At 37.2% G+C, this 22073-nt stretch overlaps 1 protein-coding gene across 1 annotated transcript in view; it reads left to right on the plus strand.

The window, feature by feature from the left end:
- The window catches only part of Lkb1 (Lkb1/serine/threonine kinase 11), a 38775-nt gene that overhangs the window by 11131 nt on the left and 5571 nt on the right, over window positions 1–22073 (plus strand). The window contains exons 3-5 of the mRNA XM_081742861.1: window positions 10019–10151; window positions 14815–14951; window positions 21270–21455. Of these exons, the coding sequence (XP_081598987.1) occupies window positions 10019–10151; window positions 14815–14951; window positions 21270–21455 (456 nt within the window). The remainder of the gene's footprint in view (window positions 1–10018; window positions 10152–14814; window positions 14952–21269; window positions 21456–22073) is intronic.

Below are 22073 nucleotides of genomic sequence, written 5' to 3' on the forward strand. Positions count from 1 at the left end.
TAACTACCTGATGACACTTTGAGACAATATTGACGGTAGTATTCCAGTTAGTAATAGAACTAAGATTTTTAAGTAAAATGCTTGTTTCTTCCAGCACTTCTAAAGGTATGCAGAAATATTGTACATCGTAGTACACACCTTAACAATGAATTTTAATCATGGTTGATAGTGATTCAAATGCTTATTCTGGTAAAATATTATTTTGCGTACTTATTTTACGATTTGCAATTAAAATAGTATATTTTACTCAAAAATATCACTTTATATAATGCACTGCCGTTATTCCCAGTGATTCCATATTTTCCTCAGTACATCTACAGGGTTATTATAAAGGATTGGAGCGATTTCACAGCTCTATAATATCTCTATTACTGTATATATTGTGATATTTTTTTTCACACACGTAGAGAAACTCAAAAAAGTTTTTGTTAACAATTACAAGTGTTCGATATGTGCCCCCTTAGTGATTCGACAGACATTAAGCCGAAAATCAAGTTCTTCCCATACTCGGCACCATAGATGTTCATTTTACTTCGACCTCACTCACCCTCGCCCTCGCAGTAGCAGTTGGCCCTCGCCCTCGTTCACCCTCGCCCTCGCGAATGGAATTGTCCATCGCCCTCGCGGCCAAAACTTGTCCTCGCCCTCGCGCACCCTCACCCTCGCCATTGAAGCTTGTCCTCGCCCTCGCGCACCCTCACCCTCGCCATCGAAGCTTGTCCTCGTCCTCGCGCACCCTCGCCCTCGCTGCCGAAACTTGTCCTCGCACTCTCACCCTCGCCATCGAAGCTTGTCCTCGCCCTCGCGCACCCTCACCCTCGCTGTTGAAGCGTGTCCTTGCCCTCGCACATCCTCGCCCTTTTGTCGAAGCTTTTCCTCGCCCTCGCGCACCCTCACATATCATTGAGGGCGAGGGTAATTGAGGGTGAGGAGGCCTCGAGAGGGCCTCCTTCGTGAGGATCAGAGCATCAATTATTCAACCTATTTGTTGAATTATTTCCTTATCGTCAGTAGCGGATCCAGGGGGCGGGATTATTTTATATATACAAATAAAACGTATCCCAGAGTTTGGAGCTCTTAAAAGTAGCTCTAAGTAGCAGTATTACAACCCACCAGCCCCACCAGAAGTCCGTCCTGGATCCGCCCTTGCTTAACATACGTCCTAAAGAATGGAAACTAAACATATCATCGTATAACTTACTGTGGAACACCTAAAATGGAACAACTGTTGCAATTGAGATCTCGGTCGATAGTGACGTTTACATCATTTATCAACAGTATCCAATGCCTTTAGTTCAAAATGTTCCTTGAACTACGATGCAAGCATAAGTATTCAGCCACACAAGAGCGGCTCTCATGAGGGTGAGGGTGAAATCAAGGTTTGATGAGTGGCGGTAGAGTGACTGCCGCGGACTACCTGTCAGAATTTGACAGTCAACACGTTGGCCATCCCTGATGTACGTAGCGTAACTGAGGAATTTGAACAAATTCAAAGGGAAAGATCTAAAGAGCTTAATTTTGAAACTCCGTCAGCAAACAAATAAAATACTTCAGAACACTATTGTTGAATTATCACTCGGAAATACTATATACCCACTCTAACCTATAACATGAATGACTTCATTGATTTGAATGTGAATCTAAGTTAATTGGTATTTTAAAATATAAACTGAAATGTGTCAATGTGTTTGTAAGGTTAATTTCGATGCTCAAATATTGTTAATATTCACCACTAATAGAGATACACTTGTCCTACCTTAACAATGTTAAAATTTTTAATTTTTTTCAATAATTGCCATAAATATGAAACTTTGTCTTAAGAAACTACCCTAGGGGCCAATTTGTGCACTTTATCACTTTGGTCTTGGTTCATTTTTGGCAGTTATCATTGTTGGAAAGTTTATTTTCAGTAATTCCCACAATTATGAAATGATATCTTTCAAACGTTGTCTCAAGGATTCTTTACACTACAAATACGTAAAGGCAAATGAAAAATGAAATCTTTAAGATCCCACGATTATGCAAGCTAAATGCTAAAGGAGACAGAAGTGAATGATGAAAGAAATAGTTGAATGAGAATGTGGTAGGAAACTGGAGAATCTCCAGAAAACCCACGAACACGATGTCCTCCACCACGAACTTACATGGACGGGAATCGAATATGCGACCCTTCGAACAAAGGTAATTTCTCTATCGCTGAGCCACCATTCCTCCCTAAATGGCACGCTCAGAGCTTAGCGCCTCCAGGAGGCACGTGAGGATGACGTGAGTGACTGTCTGTCTGTCTACCAACACTCTTTAAACATGACAGTGTAGTAGACACTTCTTATTTAAAACGTCTCCAGCACAGGGAGGGCAACAATGAGGCACACTTACTTCTTAATGTAGCGCTATTTCTACCCGGAAACTTTCATGGGAAAAATCAAATATTATTCTTATTTGCATTATTATTTTTAATAATTATGTACGTACACACGAGAAATTGTCTACTGCAATTAATTGAAAGGAAAAATACGATTAATGTATAACCTTGCTATGACACTAACTTTTCATCTAGGGGACATGGCAGATGATATTTTAAATTTTGTCATACAGCAAACTCCAAAACAGTTGCTTTTAAGGAAGCTTGTCCTCCTCCCTCGCGTGCCCTCGTTCTACTGAAGGAAGTTGTCTCTAGTCATCGTGCACCCTCGCTCCCGCAGTAACACTTGGCCCTCACCCTCGTTCACCCTCGCCCTCTTCGTCGAAGCTTTTCCTCGCCCTCGCGCATCCTCACCCTCGCTGCCGAAACTTGTCCTCGCCCTCGCGCACCCTCGCCCTCTTCGTCGAAGCTTTTCCTCGCCCTCGCGCACACTCACCCTCGCCATCGAAGCTTGTCCTCGCCCTCGCGCACCCTCACCCTCGCGGCCAAAACTTGTCCTCGCCATCGAAGCTTGTCCTCGCCCTCGCGGCCAAAACTTGTTCTCGCCCTCGCGTCACTGTGGGCGAGGAAACTTGAGGGTGAGGATATCCTCGAGAGGGCCACCCTCGCGAGGGTGAACATCTCTGCTCGGCACAGCGTGTTCTTATCAATGATTTCAAAAGCATTGTTGATGCGGGCTCGCAGTTCTGGCTGGTGAGCTGGTAGAGGAAGTATAAACACTGAATCTTTCACATAACCCCACACAAAATAATAAAGGTCTGCGCATAGGGTTAGGTCAGGAGAGCGTGGAGGCCATGACATGAAATGCTTTCTCGACGTCTGTCGCCATCTTACCTCACTGCTGCGTTCTCGTGGAAGAAATCTGAAGTACACCTGCAACAAACAAAACTTTGAGGTGGTTTTATTTATTTATTTTTTTTTTTTTTTTTTTACCTTGCTGTTTAGTTTTGTTATAATATCTCAATTACTAGAGCTTCAGTAAATTTATGAAATCGCTTCAATCATTTATAATAACCCTGTATAACGACTTCTCCAAACTATCCAATTTTACAAAACAGTTTGAAGTTTAAAATTATTCCTTAGAACGTTCACTTTTTCCGATAGAAAAAATTTCAGTCGCATTATCTTCAGAGACTAATCATGTTAACTAAAATTGTGATCGACAACTTTAGTCACGCGACGCAGAAAACATTTTGCCTGTAGAAATCATTTTTCAAGTTACAGATGCAAGAGCTTCATAACTTCGTCGAATAATTTACGATTTCAGCCAAACAGATATTTCGTTTTATTTTGATGTATTTGTTTTTGCGTATGTTGATTTTCTTCAATTTATTGTGCGTATTTGCATATGCTTATTTTGTTGTTTGATTGTGCATATAAATCCGGGATCTAGAAACAATAATGTCGAGTTCAATATTTAACAAAAACTTTTAATACATGTGGATTAAAAAAAAAGTTTCGACAGGACCTCTTGTCTTTGCCAGCGAATTAGAAATTCCTACCGCAAATTTGCTTTACATCTTCTGATGGAATAATAACTATTTTACACTAGCAGCTGAACAGTTCAAAGAGTCAGTTTCCCATTTAGAATGCATATTTCCTTTTTGACCAAAGATTGTAATTTAAAGACACCATCGTGTAGAACTAGTCTTCATCATACCACATACCAAAAATCTCAGAAAAATACTTCTTCGTTACGGAGAGCAACGCTTCAAACAATGGAAAATGAGCTGCTTACGTCACGGCAATATGACACGGGTTTTGGGTGACGTCACAGGTCCGTATCGCCCTGTGAGTCGCATTGGAAGCTTCAGGGAATCTTTTCATATTACAGTTTCTTATTGCAAACTGCAAATAAATTTAGTAGAATAGTTAAATGAAAAAGGGCAAAATAAGCAATACGCGTAGTGTATATAAACGTAACGTGTTAATAAGACCTATTTTCCTAGCTTGAAATACATTAATGGTTATTTGTAATGATCTATCATTATAAATATTTTAGATATTTGTACACTTAAGCAAGATTACTTTACTATAGTATTATCCCAAAAACATTAGAGTCTAAGCACTATATCAGATCCATTAAGTCATGTGCAGATTGACAATATCTAGGCCACCATATTAAAGCTTTCCTTTATTTTGAAGATTTGTGAATCTCCATGCTATTATACTACGGCTGCAAATAAGCACTTTCTGCACCCAAAAGCTCTTAACCCCTTCAAAAATATTCATATCCTATTACGTCCTTTCATTTTATCTACTATTTACTCTGCATATTAGCAATTGGTCACCCCCCACAATTGCTACAACCATTCTGATCTTAATGCGACAAGAATCGTATTATATAGCGCTTTACTTTCTTACTATATTTCTACAAGGGAAATGCTTTTGTGGCAATCCCAATGGTTTGAAGCTGAAAAAGCTGTAGCGAATAAATGCAGACAGATGGTTAGGCTGCCGAAAGACCATCATAAACAAGATAAGTGCTCGAGAATTTTTGTTGCGCCGGTTCTCAAATACATAATACATACAATACAATACAATACATACAATTTCATACATGGGCCTTCATAATTTTATTTTTGATTTAACTTATTTAGGAGCCAGACTTCTATTTCCAATCTCCTTGATTACCTGGCGTCCAGGATTTTTCGAGCCTGAACAAGAGGGATATTGACAGAAGTTCATTATGTGTTACTTATGTTGTTACTTTGAAACTTCAGCTTTTTCTTTTCAATCACTTCACACGAAAAAGTGTTCTAAGTATACAAACATAAAGTTTATTTATATTCTTTCTCCCCTTCAGCCAGGCCCGTATCCACGGGAGGCAGCTCCCCCAAATTTTTACTGGCCCTCTAAAATGTTCGAGGTAGTCTTGCAAATAAACTATAATATGGTGATGAACTATAATATGGTTGGATTACCCCCACCCCAACTTCTACCGGGCCCCCCTACATTTTTGGGGTGGCTACAAGCCTGCCCTCAGTTCTTAGATGATTAATGTTTAGTATATTTGCAAAAGATTATATCGTAAAAGTATTGCTTTTCATGTTCTGAAATCCATTTAAAAAAAAAAAAAAGCAAACGTTTGAAGAGTTCAGCCTTTAAGTTTCGTCCAGTAGATTGATTTCCCTTATATCATTCCACTCACTGGAACAGAATATTGTGTTCATTACTCGTCATGACATATCACAAACATTTATCAAAGGACACAGTGGATCAATAGTAGAGCGCTCACTTCTGTTGTGAGGGTCCCTGGTTCGAATTCAAGCCGTATGAATTTGTAGTGGACAACATTGTGTCCGTGAGTTTTCTTGCGATTCAGACGTTTCCTCCCACAGGACCATCCGTCTCCCTTTGCCTACAGGACATATTCGTAGAACGTAATAGTAGAAATTTCATTTTATTTTATTCAGTAATAAGCCTCTGTAACTAGTTTGTTATTACTGTGAGACCACATCTAGTTATTTGTTGGTTTAAATGTTAACTCATGTGCTCAAAGCACTTCCGCCAATTTGTAAATGTTCACATGGACTAATATAAACAATTTACGAGTATGTTCCGTGGGCTAAAGAAATCGACAGTAAGCGCGAAGATATTATGATGAAATAATATTGCTAATGTGTAAAGTAATTCGATTATAGCACTGGTAAATTATCAGAATGCTCATGAACGTAATTATCATCGTAAGTTTGTGCGTCCTTGTGTTGAACTCAGTAAAGAATTTAGATTATTTTTACTTGGAGAAATGTTTTTTCATGTATTAATTTCCTTAGTTTCCCCCTGAGTGCATAACTGTTGAATCTACGATGAACTTGCATATAAGAAATTAGCATTCTACTATCAAATGACTATGCTTTTATATTGTTGATTTTTTCTTAAGAATGAATAAAATCTGCTTCGTGAAGTCGGTGGGTGACCGAAACATGAGAATGTTAATTAGTTTCTTACGTCAGGCTGCAAACATTGTCAATAATATAGCAAATTAGTGCACTTCAACTTTGTCCTAAAATATTTAAGTATATTCAAATAGTTGGTAATAAATAAATAAATAATTAGCTTGCTTTTTAAATAAACCTTAAATTCTCTTACTTTTCTTATTCTTTGTGTTATTAGCAATGTCGTACACATTTGAAAAACATACATCGTATCTTTCGCTAATCCCTTTCCCTAGTGGCGGTTCAGACCTTTTCCCCTGTACCGACCTGTGACGTACAAACATGGTGGTCGTTGTCTTAAGCGCACGAGTATTCAGTCGCAAATTTCGACTGGTTAGTTGAGTTGAGTTGATTTTGAGTTTAACGTCCCGTTCAGCAGCGAGGCTATATGAGACGTGAACCTACTGATTAACGTAGAATCCGAACCACATGAGCTCCCACCGGGAATTGAACCCGGGTCTCCCATGCCAAAGGCACGTACGCTAACCACTTAGCCACAAAGGAGCTCTTCGACTGGTTAGAATCGTCGCATGAGTGAAAAGAAGTGTTCTCCGTAATCAGCTAGATCTGAAGGTTTTTTTAAGCAATAAAAAGAAAATCAGTAGAAATGTCCATTGCAGATTGCAAAAATTGTCCTTCCTGAATCGTTAAAGTAACTTAGCTTCTTGTAAGTGATGTATTTACTTTCGTGAATTAGAAATCCAAGTTTCGAATATTTTCACATGAAGGTTTCAACTTTTTGCACTTTGACGTTTTCGTGGATTGGCCAATATCATGTGCGTTATCAAAATGTGGAAATGTAAGGGGGGAGGGGGATTTATTTTCAACCTGCACGCAGAACAGCTAGTAGCTCTGCTGTGATTCACTGCTCCTTCCCCTTTCACATGATAGATGTTTCAGGTTACTGCCGCACGTTATGCCCAAGTTCGAACTCATACTTACAGTAATAGTTTATGTATCATACATTATTGAGCACTCATCGCACTGCCACAAAACACTGACTGAAGATACTGACGTAATGGCGGCCTCCGTGTTAAACAGTCCACTTGCCACACTACCTCTTGGGCCAGTTTGGTTTTCTACTTACGTTCGATCACACGAATATACACGCACCTACTCTTTAGGTTGTGGAAATATTGTAAGAATTATGGCTAGGGCTCGGATTTTTGGTGTTCCACCAAATCATAGAATTTGATGGGGATGGTTTTCAAATTAGCACGTGACTTTTCGGATTCCAAGCTCGAAATTTATGTCCACTACATTCCATCAAAAGGAACCTTCTCTACCCAGTTAAGGATTTTTTACCACATTCATTTCAAGTTTTCATCCGTTAGTACGTATTGTAACGATGTAGGATGTATCTTTCTCGTTTCCTGCCAGTATTAATGTAAAATTATTTAGTACTTATGTTATCCACAACAATGTGCGTAATTTTATTTTAAAATGTCGCAACATAGAAAAATATCGAAACATAAGCGCAGGAAAATAAGAAAAAAAAATGTTTCTCGGTTTCTCTTAGATTGAGAAATATGTATTCTATTATGAAAATTTTGAAAATAATAATAAAAAAGTCTTCCTTGGAAGACCTTATCCGTCAGAGGCAGAGTCTGTGAACAGTCCTCAGAAATATATTTGCTGAAGGCAATTTAGGAACTGTGTCAGGTTCATGGTTACAAAATTCTTGCCGACGGCATAACTAAGTTGGAGGCACAGTGCATTTCCAAGTAGGAACAATTGAACATACTTCAAGCTGCAAAGGATAGTCTGCAGGGATAAGCAAAATTCAGACTTGAAAGTAGTTTGACGTAGAACTCCGAATCTTAGAAGTTGGAGATCCAACTAATGTGACGGATCTCGAGTTTGTTGTAAAAACAAATTTTGCTTCCTTGGTGTCCGTATACATTGAACGGTCCTTCTCACAGTATAAAATACTCCTGGCATACTCAGAGAGTCTGTCATTTTCCAATCTTGAGATTATGAAATAGTAAAATTCAGTTCATTTCTATTTCACTCGTCCACGCAGTCGTCGTGAAATTCTGATATTCATAAATATTTTTCGATATTCAGTTGAAGACATAGTTTTCAAGTGACAAATCATGTAGATGTATAGAATTTGGTACAGAAATATTAAAATTTTGTTTGCGATCTAGTATAATTATTAATTGAGATATTTTTCATTCCACCAAAAGTCCCAGCTCTAGTTACAACTCACCTTTGTAATATGAATAAAATCCTTTGTTCTTTTATCTCTTGTTTTGCTATGGTTCCGCGTAGCGTAGTCTCTAGTGCTCTCGTCATCAGTGCGAGCGGTACCGGTTTCGATTCCCGGTGGGGACATTTGATCGAAAAAAGTAAAAGCTTTTCAGGCCAACCATCTTAAGTGAGAATTTCCTGGGTTTTCCTCATTTGCATAACGCAGATGCGGGATGGTACCTAACATTCAGGTCCCAGGCTACTTCCTTCCTTCCCTTTTCTCAGACAGTGTGATCGCCGAGGGACGTCATCCCTCATACGTGACGGCCTAACTTGGCCATAGATGCCGAAAGCCCAAAAATCTTAATTCCTAATCCTAACCTTGTTTTGACTAACCTGTTTTGCTTCTTCACCCCACCCGATGTTTCATGCTCCTTATACATTTCATTCCAGGCTTCTGCTATGCTCTGCCTACTGCCCTTTTTGCTGCTTTATTAGTCAGCCTGAAGCCACATTTTTCCTTTTCTGTTCCATGAGCATGCCGCTTTTTCTTTGCTTCTCTCTTTGCATTAATTGGTTCTTGCACTTGCTTCCTCGTTTCTCCATCATGTCTCTCTTCCTGCAGGGAGGGCTTTTTTCTTGAAGTTTTACTTAAAGTCTTCTCTGCTCCCATTAGCATGGTCCTACTGTTTACACTTCACGATTTTTACGTATCTTTCTCTTCCAGGTTTACCTCTTCCTTAACATTTCTTTTTAATTTCTGCTTTTTCAGTCTCCACCATCTAATTTTCGGCTCTCCATTTCTCGGTCTCTTATTGTATCGACTCGCAAACTTCCAGTCTACGTTCACCATTCAATGCAGCAGCGCTATCTTTTACCATTTATTCTGGAGATGTTCTGTAAACATCAGTTAATTTGTTTAAATCGTGAGAGTTTGTACAACCAAACTTTGTACGATTAATCGATCGAAATGTGATCGAGTGTAATAGCAGTCTTAATCATTGACTGGCGATTAATCAAAATATACTACGCTGTATTGTAGGTTACCACCTGATCGACTTAAGACTGAGTAGTCGTAAGTCGATAACTAACTGTAATGAGTTACGGTATTTGTTAAAGAAACTGCTGCGAACAATACAAGCTGTGTAGTGAAACATTTCCGAACTCTTGAATTTACTATGTAAAGTATAAGTATTTCATCTGCATTCAGTTGCTCTTCGTAGTACGCTAACATGGACTGCTCGAGTAATGTTCACACTTGGAAGTTTGCGTTCAACTTTTGGTATTCAAAGTGCATTTATTTATTTCTTCCGTATTTTGAGATAAAAGAATTTGAGGGTGTAAATAGTAAAAACTACTGCTAGTTTTCAGTTGCCAATTTGGGTAAAAAAAAATATTTTTTCCTGTTTTCTACAAATATTTTAATCTTGTTACAGATTCAAAAATACGTTAATACTCTTTGTAGGTATTTTTGTCAACTTATTGATGGGTTAGAATATCTCCATAGTCAGGGAATCATACATAAAGATATCAAACCTGGCAATTTACTCCTTACTCTAGACGGAACTTTAAAGATATCGGATCTCGGAGTAGCAGAGGTAAGTTGTTAGTTATATGTGTTGTTCTTTTTTCTAAATGTATCTCAATTGAACCAGTTAAGATTCATTCCGTGTAGCTAGGTTTACACAAAGCCGCATTTAGAATTTTCTTATTACCTAATATGTTATAGTAGCAATTTTTAAAATTTCCTTCTGGTTAAATGGTTAGTATATGTACCTTTCGTGCACGAGCTGTGGGCTCGATTTCTGGTGGGAGCTCGTGGTTCGGATCCCACCGTAAGCTTATATTCACGTCTTGGAGCTTCGGTAGTGAAAGGAATATTAAAACCCAAAACCGAGTAATACAGTTAATTCAATTCAAAATTTCACATGTATTTTAATAAAATGATGATTTCATTTATTTTACAAGATGATTTCACTTATTTTACACAACAAGTATAAAATGAATTTTACCTTAAAGCTGCATGTCGCTTTCGTATTCAGACTTAAATTTGTACTTCCAGTATTTTGTTTCTGAGATCTGCAAATTTCTTCTGGGCAAGATACTTCAAATAGCAGTCCGTGCGAATTCTTAAATATCATTTTAGTAGGTCTTCTTTCTTAAATATCTGAAATCCATACCAAAATTCTGAAAACATTAAAAATAAAAACTGCAATTTTCAATTAGAATGTTAAGTGCGTTAAAGTATCGAAGTTTGAACAAACAATTTTAGTGTTTTAACAGTTTTGATGGTAATTTTGGGTATTAAAATATTAAAACAAAATTAAAAAGAATCGCACGCATCTGGTTTGAAACTACGTCGTCCGGAAGTTTTTTCCAGAAATGTCAGTGAATAAAATATTAGAAGTACAAATTGAAGTCAGAATAGAAAAAGAACATGCAACTTTAAGGTAAAATATTTGGTCTAGGAATTAATTCGTGCGGGTGGACAAGAGATGGCGCAACGAACGGAGCGTCCCACAGTTCCGTGTATCCACACATGTGTTGCAAACCCCTGTCATCGCGTATCGTTCGTAGTATAGGGCAGTGGATTAAAGCGTCAACAACACCAGTTTGTAGTTAAGTGAACATGGCGCAATTTGTGCCTGATAAAGTGTTTTTGCGGGGTGTCCTGCTGCATTACTTTAACATGCAGAAAAGTGCGACTGAAAGTCATCGTATTTTGGTGGAAGTGTATGTTGACTATGCTCTAGCTGAGCGAACGTGTCAGAAGTGGTTTGCACGGTTTAGAAGTGGTGATTTCGGCTTGGCAGACCAAGAGCGAGCTGGACAGCCAAAAAAAAATTCAAGACGAAGAATTGACAGCATTGCTCGAGCAGGATTCGTGTCAAACGCAGGAACAACTTGCAGCAGCATTAGGCGTTGATCAAACAACAGTCTCCAAACGCTTGAAAGCCATGGGAATGATTCAAAAGATGTCACATTGGGTTCCACATGAATTGAAAGACAGAGACGTTGAAAGACGAAAAACCATTTGCGAATTGCTGCTTCAACGACAGAGCAGAAAGGGGTTTCTGCATCGAATTATTACGGGTGATGAGAAGTGGATCCATTACGAGAACCCTAAACGAAAAAAGGCCTGGGTGAAACCAGGTGAACCAGGTCCATCACAACCAAAACGAGATATTCACTGTGCAAAGGTTATGCTGTGCATATGGTGGGATATGAAAGGTGTGGTGTACTATGAGCTGCTGCAACCGGGTGAAACTATGAATGGAGAACGTTATCGACGACAATTAATGCGTTTGAAGCAAGCTCTGGCCAGAACACGACCAGAATGGGAGAACAGACATGATAAACTTATTGTTCAACATGATAACGCTCGCCCACATGTTGCAAAACCGGTCAAAACCTATTTAGAAAATGTCGGATGGGAAGTTTTACCCCACCTGCCGTATTCACCAGACGTTGCTCCTTCGGACTACTACTTGTTCGATTGCATGAACAACGATTTGATTGGACAGCGGTTTACTTCTTCAGAAGATATCGAAACATGGGTCTCTGACTGGACGCTTCCAAGGATGAGGACTTCTTTCGCCACGGAATCCGTACATTGCCTGACAGATGGGCGAAAGTGGTGGCTAGCGATGGACAATATTTTTCTTAAGGTATTTATGTATTTTGTGTTTGTACTACAGCTTCAATGTGTGCGTACCAACCGCACGAATTAATTCCTAGACCAAATATTATAGCTCCATTTTATATTAATCCAATAAATTCCCATTTTAAACACTTTATTATTATTATTATTATTATTATTATTATTATTATTATTATTATTATTATTATTATCATCATCATCATCATCATCATCATCATCATCATCATCATCATCATCATCATCATCATCATCATCATCATCATCATCATCATCATCATCATCATCATCATCATCATCATCATCATCATCATCATCATCATCATCATCATCATCATCATCATCATCATCATCATCATCATCATCATCATCATCATCATCATCATCCTCCTCCTCCTCCTCCTCCTCCTCCTCCTCCTCCTCCTCCTCCTCCTCCTCCTCCTCCTCCTCCTCAAATTGTAGGGTCTCAAATTGTGGATCACTTGCGTAGATCAAAACCTATTTAATATAGGTCAAATTCTGTTGTATTATGTTATTTCAAAGTGATCACCGTCATGTTCAGTCAACCTGAATATTGCTTTCTGAAGTATTGTGTTCTGTTATTCCTTTGTAGAACTAAATCAAGCAGAAGTATATTTTCATGCCGTGTGTTAGACTTTTAGTAGGATCGTAACAAAGTATTTAAAATATTATAGTTAGTGTTGTAGGTAAATATGCGAAAAAGAGGTGCATGTGCAGGATCTTTTTTAAACATGAGGTGCGAAAGATTAATAGGAGACTGAAAGTGTTTTAGATATGTAGAACTTCTTTTTATTGATAAATGCGATCTCATTGTAAAAGGTGTTGATTTAAAACTAATTACCTCTTTAAAAAAAGTTATTAGAGAAAATGAAGCAGTGGATAATTAGTGTTCATATCAAGACAGAAAATAATATTGCCAAAAATAGCAGTTGTTATAGGTGTATATAAAGTGGAAATCTTAAAGGTGTGTGTGTGTGCAGGATGTTTTAAAAAATATTGTTCAAACTGAAATAGAGAATTTCTGTGGTGAAATTGACCAAACTAGTTCTGATAAGAGCTGTTTGGATTCGAAAACGTTTCATTTTAGGTATATAAATTATAGATTATATATATATATATATATATATATATATATATATATATATATATATATATATATATATATATATATTTTATTTTATTTTTTTTTTTTTGAATGTTTCAGTGATGATAGTGTTTGGTGTACTTTTTTGTAATAATCGAACAGTTGTGATGTATTTTAGGATTAAGAGGTCTTAAAGTATGAATTAAGTTATAGGTTGTATTTTTCTTATATAAGGGAAGGAGCAAAGAGGACAATTGTAACTCATGTCGTAGTTTATGTCGTATACTTCTGAAATAAAGCTTGATCTGTATAATGCAGTAGTTCTTCCAAGTCGTACACCCTGTACAGAAGGCTGTTCGGTTTATATCCGACCAACTTTCGATGTGTACCTATTGTATGAAAAGCCATGCCACCACTACCGATTGTATTCTATCGGACCACCATCATTATGCAGTACTTCAATTGTCACTGCAGTACTTCGATTGTACTCGAACTACGTTGGAGCACAGCCAATGGAATTCCATCTCATTCCTCTCTGCAAGTTGTACATAGGTACCGACGGTGATGTTTGTCGTTTTAGCAGTCCAGATATAAAGAAATCCATTGGGCTGCAGGTCAGGGTGTCTGGTTTTGACAAGAATGTTTTGAAAAGGTATAGCAGATTCCCGTTTTCTGCTACAGGTTGTGATGAGACCGGAGGGAATTGTTGGATGCTTTGTCCATATGGATCCACATCGAGTTCTCGTAGTTGTTATGTCTGATAGATTTGAGTCATGATGGATTCCTGGAAGTAGGCAGCATTCACTTTTACGTTTTGATCCTCCACTTTACATACTTTCAACTTCCCTTTGTGATCTATTGACAATCATGATTCTGTGCGAGAACTCTTCTCTGCAGTGGCGTTAAAACTCGATACGTCCTTTGGTAGAGGGTCACGGTGGTGTCTTTCTTACAGTTTGCTTTATGTTCAGCAATGTGGCAACTGAGGGCTGCGCCGGATTCAGTCTTTGGAGTATGTCACATTAGGGTGGTGGATTCTTCACGCCGTCCAGTCAACAAATTTCACAAAACACATTTGGCAACATCACTGGTACTCTCTAACGGGCCGTTTTTGTATTTAAATGTTTGTGCATGGGTCCCCATTTGTATGTTTGTCTGGCCATGATATCTTCAGGATGGTAATTCCAATGGTTAAACGTTTACCTTTGCATTAACGGCTGACTTTGGGCAACATTTCAGTAACACCTACACGACAGTTCGGCACCAGCAACGAAAGACAGTACAATAATAGCGACATCTGTTTCATGTTCCTGACGCAGCTACACAGATGACAGCAGCAGTGCTAAATTGGTCAAATATAAACAGAACAATATTCTGTATATATTAAAGAATGGGTAAGTAAGAGTAGAATTTATCAAAAATGTTCATTGTATTTAAATAAGATGAACAAATTAACAAATGATTTCGAAATATACTATTGTTATATTCTTCTTCTTAGGCATTAGACATGTTTGCAGAGGATGATACGTGCCACACAAGTCAAGGATCTCCTGCATTCCAACCGCCGGAAATAGCAAATGGGTTAGAAAAATTCTCAGGTTTTAAAGTTGATGTCTGGAGCAGTGGTGTCACGTTGTAAGTACTAAACCGTGTTCTCCTTGGGTTTGATTTTAGAAAATACACTTAAGTTTATATAGCGTTTAAACTTGATAAAAATATATTACCAATCTTTTCTTTCTTTCTTTCTATTGATTTATACAATATGGTGTCGTGCCATTACGTTGTAATTTTACTGGTGAGAAAGATAACTGTTAACCTTGATTAACATTCTGCCGGTTGGCCCAGATTTTTCGCTTTTTCCTCAAAACTGTACCAATACATTGTAAACGGCTAAGTACGGCCTATAAAACAGTGGTGCATTAGCTATGTTCAAGTTTACACATGTTTCTGAGGGGAACATCGTATCTACACCACATGTTTTTGAGGGAATATTAGGTTCGAATGAAATATACACTCCAGATGCGTCATTTACAAAAGCAAAGAAAAAAGATTGCATAGCGAATCAGAATAATTGCCGTCTGTAGTCACACACTTTTTCCGTCTCTCAGCCAACGATAGAATTTCATGGCGAAAGAAACCTGAAGTTTGCGATGCGAAGAATTTCTCAACCGCACATTGCACCGCTCGATCATCAGGGAACTTTTTCCCTCCCAAGAAATAATCGAGATACCGGAAACGGCGGTGGTCAATGGGAGAAATACAGAAAGTGAGGAAGGGTTGCAAATTGCAACTATTTCATGGAAAGTTTGCACCGTCCTTTGTGCGACATATGGGTGAGCATTATCGGCCAACATGAGAACACTATATTGGTTGACTATTGTTGGATATATGCGGACAAGTTGCGATGTATTTCATGGAATTCAGCATTGTAGTGGTAGCACTGATGGTTTCACTTCGCTCGAAAAAGACATGATGCATTAATCCCACCATGCACCATCATACTAGCAATACCATTTTTGTGGGTGGAGAGATAGTTTAGAAACCGTTTTACCAGGACGTAGATCACGATCTAACCATTGTTCTGAAATTTTACTATTATCATAGCAGATCCATTTTTCATCTGAAGTGACAATCCGATTCAGAAAACTTTTCCGGTTCTTTCTTACGCTCAGAGAACTGCAAACATCCAGACGGCGATCCTTGTTTGTCGGTGTCAACTCATATGGCGTCCAAGAGTCCAACTGTTTTACCTTACCGATTGCACAGAGCTGCCGAACTACAGTGGTATGGTATGGTGTATGCGTGACTCGACCGTAGTAGCACAAACTCTTTTCCGATGGTCCACTTCCTGAGGAACTCATCCAAACATGATGTTTGTTAGTACCCACAGGACTCATTTTGCAATACTATATCAGCGGAACGAAATTTGCCAAACCAACGGCGAATGATTTGTTCATTGGCTATTCTTGACTCAAATGCATTTACTGTTAATGTTTTTCTGCGGCTTGCTGTGCATAATTCCCCAGTTTGAGTTCGTAAAGAAAAAGCGCTCATAATTGTCCTCTGTATTGTGCACTTTCATACGACCCTGTTCAGCAACGTACTATTTCCTATCTGCATACCCCAGCCTGCCTTGTACATAGTATGTGATGTTAAATGCGTGACATTAGTCCACCCCTGTATTGTTGCTGAAATGAGTTCCTCACCGTCAACATGGACATTTCATTCATATCAATTAAAAAAAAAAAAAAAAAAAAAAAAAAGGAAATGGTAGTCAGCATACTTTCAAAAAATCAAGGTTTTCTTCTTTGAAATTTATAATGGTTTTCAAAAATGAAGTCCACTTTACTCTCTTTAAGAAAAAAAAATCCTAAATATTTTTATTCGCGAAGATTTTGTGTGTCTCATATCGTTTATCAGTATTTCTTTTAATAATATGTAGTGTCGTTAATGTAATAAATCCAAACGTCATTCAAAGGACGAGTGAAGTCTTCCCTTCCTTGATGAAATTTGTCACTTACATACAAACAAAATGTCTACATTCTGCAGTTTTTTTTTTGGGGGGGGGGGAGGAGCAAACTTTTTCCAACAAAACTCATGTCTGCGGTTAGCAATATTTAAAGGGAAACATTTTCTGATAAATTTTCAGTCCAAACTATTTTTACCATTGCTATTTGACAAACAATGTGATGTCTTCTGAGAAAAATAAAATAAAATAAAATAGTAACTGGTAGCAAAGAATGTAAGAACAAGGGAAAACGCATTGGATACTAGTTGTAAATGTGATAGGAGTTGGTTTCGGTGAAATGGCATCTTGCAACTGTAGCAGAGCGTAAAATTATTTCTTCCAAACAAAAAATGCAGAAGTTTTGTTCATTTTTATGTTGACACCATTAACTACTCACCATTACAACGGTCATATTTTTCATATTTGTTATTATTATTATTATTATTATTATTATTATTATTATTATTATTATTATTATTATTATTATTATTATTATTATTATTATTATTGTGTACTTCTATAGTCCAAAAGAAAAAAAATTAATGTAACTATTGTAATTTTGTTTATAGTGGTAGGTTACAAAATATAAAGCATTAAAAGAACAAAAGCATAAATTCTTGATTGCTGTAGGGTCTATTCCACGTCAATTCAACCAAAATTTTGGGGAAATTTAACCCACTATCTCAAAGTTGGATGAAATTTGGCAGTTATAAAACTTTTTATGCTAATTGCAAGTATGTAAATTTTATTGAAATAGCATCAGCGTTTTAGAAGAAATCCATGTTTAACGGTCGCGACATGATATTTTCCCCGTTTGGAAGAACACTAAAACAATCATATTTCGGTTCCTATTAATGCCAGAAACATGATTCTTTTTTAAATTTTTTTTATTCAGATTGTCTTGAAGTTGTTTACCATTAAAAACATGAAAACTTGCCTTAGAGCTGATAAAAAATTTATAAAGTCATTTGAAAGGTAACATTTCGAGAAAAAAAAAAACTAGAACGCCATTCTGTAAATTTCAAACCTTTATTTCTCAAAATCCCATCATGGATTTCAATGAATTTGTTTTTGTTTGAAAAACAAATTCACATACACAAAAGCTTATTACATCTAGTGAAACTTATTACATCTAGTTTCACATACACAAAAAAATGTGAAGGGTCATTCAAGCATTGATGAGACATCCGTCAGTGTTGCCAACTGATTGAGAAATAAACATTTTCCAATAACTTCCATACGATTTAACATATCCCCTCCCAAAAAATATTGGTATAAACACTCTTCGGTATCCTGGAATTATGCCTGTAAGCATTACCACTCCTCCCAAGCAACCCAGTTATCAGGGTTGCCATCCAGTTTCAGTCTTGCCTGTCACAGCGTTAGACGTGTCTGTGCCACATTTTGCAGTAACCTTATTACATCTATTTTCACTATACAAAAATTGTGATGGGCCATCCAAACACGGAGGAGAAATAGGGAGTGTCGAAAATTTATAGGTATGGGAAAAATACAAAAATACAATACAATATAGTGAAAATAGAGTAATAAGGTTACTGCAAAATGTGGCACAGGTACGTCTAACGTGGTGACAGGCAAGCCTGAAATTGGTTGGCAACCCAGACAACTGGGTTGCTTGGGAGAAGTGGTAATGGTCACAGGCGTGTTTCTAGGATACCGAAGATTGCTTATACCAATATTTTTTTGGGAGGGGATATGTTAAATCGTATGCAAGTTATTGGAAAATGTTTATTTCTCAATCAGTTGGCAACACTGACTGGGATATCTCCTCAATGCTTGAATGACCCATCACAATTTTTGTGTATGTGAAACTAGATGTAATAAGCTTTCAAACAAAAACAAATTCATTGAAATCCATGATGGGATTTTGAGAAATAAAGGTTTGAAATTTACAAAATGGCGTTCTAGTTTTTTTCTCAAAATGTTACCTTTCAAATGACTCTATAAATTTTCTATCAGCCCTAAGGAGTTTTCATGTTTTTAATCTTAAACAACTTCAAGACAATTTGAATTTAAAAAAAGAATCATGTTTCTGGCATTAATAGGAGCCGAAATATGATTGTTTTAGTGTTCTTCCAAAACGGGGAAATATCGTGTCGCGACTGTTAAAAATTGATTTTTTTTTTCCCTCATTTTTGAAAAGCAATAACTTCTGAACCACTGATGCTACTGCAATAAAATTTACACATTTTAATCAGCATAAAAGGTTTTATAACACTACCAAATTTCATCCAAATCTGAGATTGTGGGTTAAAAGCCTTGGTTGAAATGACGTGAAATGACCCTGTAATTAAAGTTAAGTAGGGAATATAGTAAAATTTCTTAAAAATAAGCAATTTTAATACGAGTTTCCGAGTTCCATAAGTGACGAACTAGGTAATTACATAGATGCCGTATAGTGAAAAAAGAAGTACCGTTTACCATGAAAGTCACCGAAGTCAAAGGTGTTTTGTTGACTTCGCTAGTAGTTGGTGAGAGGAAACGCGAGGGAATTGTTACCACTACATCACTGACTGTTAGGTTTGATATCTGGATCTTATCCCAAGTCTCCCGAATGGAATGACTGAATCGGTGGACGGTCCCGGATTCGATTCCCGATGGGGGCACTCGGTCGAGAAAATGTAAAAAGCTTTTTCAGGCCAGCCATCCTGAATGAGGTTTTCCTGGGTTTTCCTCATTCACACCAGGCAAATGCCAGGATAGTACCCAGATACAGGTTCCAGGCCGCTTCTTCCTTCCCTTTCCCTGGATAGTGTGCTCGCCGAGGGACGTCATCCCTCGTACGTGACAGGCTAAATGGTCATAGATGCCGAAAGCCCAGAAATCTAAAATCCTAAATCCTGAATCCGTGGACGCTAATAATAATGTCCCGTTCTTCCGCATTAAACTTGTTTCGTCCGTCTATTTTGATAGCTGTCTCTGTCACTGGTATACGTGTCTACTGAGTATTCACGATCCTTTTAAATGGATTGTGACGTAGGGCACTCATACGGCTTAGGGGATACTCTATCATTATTGGCAGTAGGTTGCATTCATTTGCTCGTACGCACCATAATTCTTCTGAGTATTTTCGTTTGGTGATACAATAAACATATTGGGTACTGAGGTTTAGAGTTTAGGAAACACGAAGTGATGGATAACTGCAACCATTGCAACAAATAAGGTGGAAATCTTATATAAATATGGCAGGAAATCTAATTTTCTATTCATTTATTACGTGTAACGAATGATGTACAAAATATTAAAGAAAAAGAAAAAGAAAAAGGATTGTATCTCATTCGGCTATTATTACAAATTGAAGTTGTATAGATAACACAGCCCCTCCCCCTTCCTCACACCTACTTACCTACCTGTGCAGTGGACTCCGAGACATGGATTCGATGTATTATGTTACATAGAATGCAAATTTCGAAACCCCAGGACGATTGATCGTGTCATTTTTTTATGGGCGAAAAAACGTGAGCGATTTTGGATAAGGAGGATACACATAATACAGCCACACAGAAAACAAAAGTTCTGTGCAGCGAACACAGGATATGGATTTGATGTATTTCGTTACGCCAATGACGTATTTTGTTCCAAATTTCGAATCCCTAGGGCAATTGACCGTGTCAGTTTTGTTTTATGGGCGAAAAGCGTGTGTCCTTCTTATCCAAAATCGATCAAGTTGTTCGCCCATAAAAAAAAATGACAGGCTCAATTATCCTGGGGGTTTGAAATTTGGATTAGGCGTAACAAAATACACCTAATCCGTACGTTGGGGTCCGCTATATAGAACTTTTTTGTATATATATATATATATATATATATATATATATATATATATATATATATATATATTATAATATGTTTGGCTGTGTTACGTGTATCCTCCCTATCCAGAATCGCGCATAAAAAAAAAAAAAACCGTCAATCGTCCTGGGGTTTCGAAATTTGGATTGTGTAAGAAAGTACATGAAATTAATATCCTAAGGTTTGCTGCACATTACTTTTGTTTTATTTTATATTATTTTTATTTTTTTAATTTTTTTATTTTATTATTATTATTATTATTATATTTATTTATTTTATTTTATTTTATTTATTTATTTATTTTTTTGTTTTTTGTTTGTGTAGCTGTGTAATTATATAACACCCGTATACGCTATCATTCAAGTACTCCATAAGCTCCTCGCCCAACAATACGTCTTTTCATGTTCCAACTACTTTAACATGAGGCTTCGGTAGATTTGATGCCTGGAAGTATTGAAAACTTTGAGCATTGAATCTTTATTTTGAAAGCAGAAAGCAGTCAAGTCTGCAAGTGCTAGATCATGCGAGGAAGGAGTTGGATATACCAGCATTCCAACTCCATCCTTGTACAAGTTAACTAGTTGTTCATGATAGTAGTGATGATCCTGTAATTACTGTTACAATTATTTCAGGTATAATATTACAACTGGAGCCTATCCATTTGAAGGTGATAACATATATCTTTTATTTGAAAACATTGGGAAAGGAGAGTTCACCATTCCCAGCGAAGTAGACAATCTTCTTCATAGTTTGCTTGAGGGAATGTTGCAAAGGGATCCAGAACAGAGGTTCTCCGTCCAGCAAATTAGACAACACGCGTAAGTACATTTCTTTAAAAAGCATTGTGCCATATTTATTGTAGAACGCACGGAGAAATTTGTATCACTTTTGAAGTTCGAAGATTTAGAATTTTATATCCACAACAGCGGAAATTCTCAAGTATACAAAAAGAGGCTGAACTTTTGTATTCATTTCTGTTTATTTCGCGTTCACATCAACTAATACTTACACAATACTTCCGCTATTATCTGATATATTTGATTAGTTCTTTCCTTGTGATTTTCTTTTCGGCGCGTAGAGATTTGGATAAAGTTAAGAGTATAATTTGAGTTTAATATGGGATCCGAACTATATAAGCCTAATTTGAACCATCCATACTGACGAAATTAACGTTAACAAGTTAGTCACGATGAAGTTCTAAAATTCCTCGTTCTAAGCGGATATGGATTTTTACACTTCGTAATTCCAGCTCCTTGTTTTCGTCTCACTTTCTGTTGATAAAAATTGAACGGATATTTATATCTGATGCTCCAGTAAAAATCATTTGTAGAAATGAATAGTCCTATTTGATATCTTCTAGGAGGAAATGTACTGCAACAGATTTTAAGCATAATTTCATATAAAGGAACTCCATTATTTTTTTTAGAACATTGGCA

This window comes from Thermobia domestica, chromosome 16 (genome assembly GCF_964235325.1).
Source record: "Thermobia domestica chromosome 16, izTheDome1.hap1.1, whole genome shotgun sequence".
Taxonomy (NCBI): Eukaryota; Metazoa; Arthropoda; class Insecta; order Zygentoma; family Lepismatidae; genus Thermobia; species Thermobia domestica.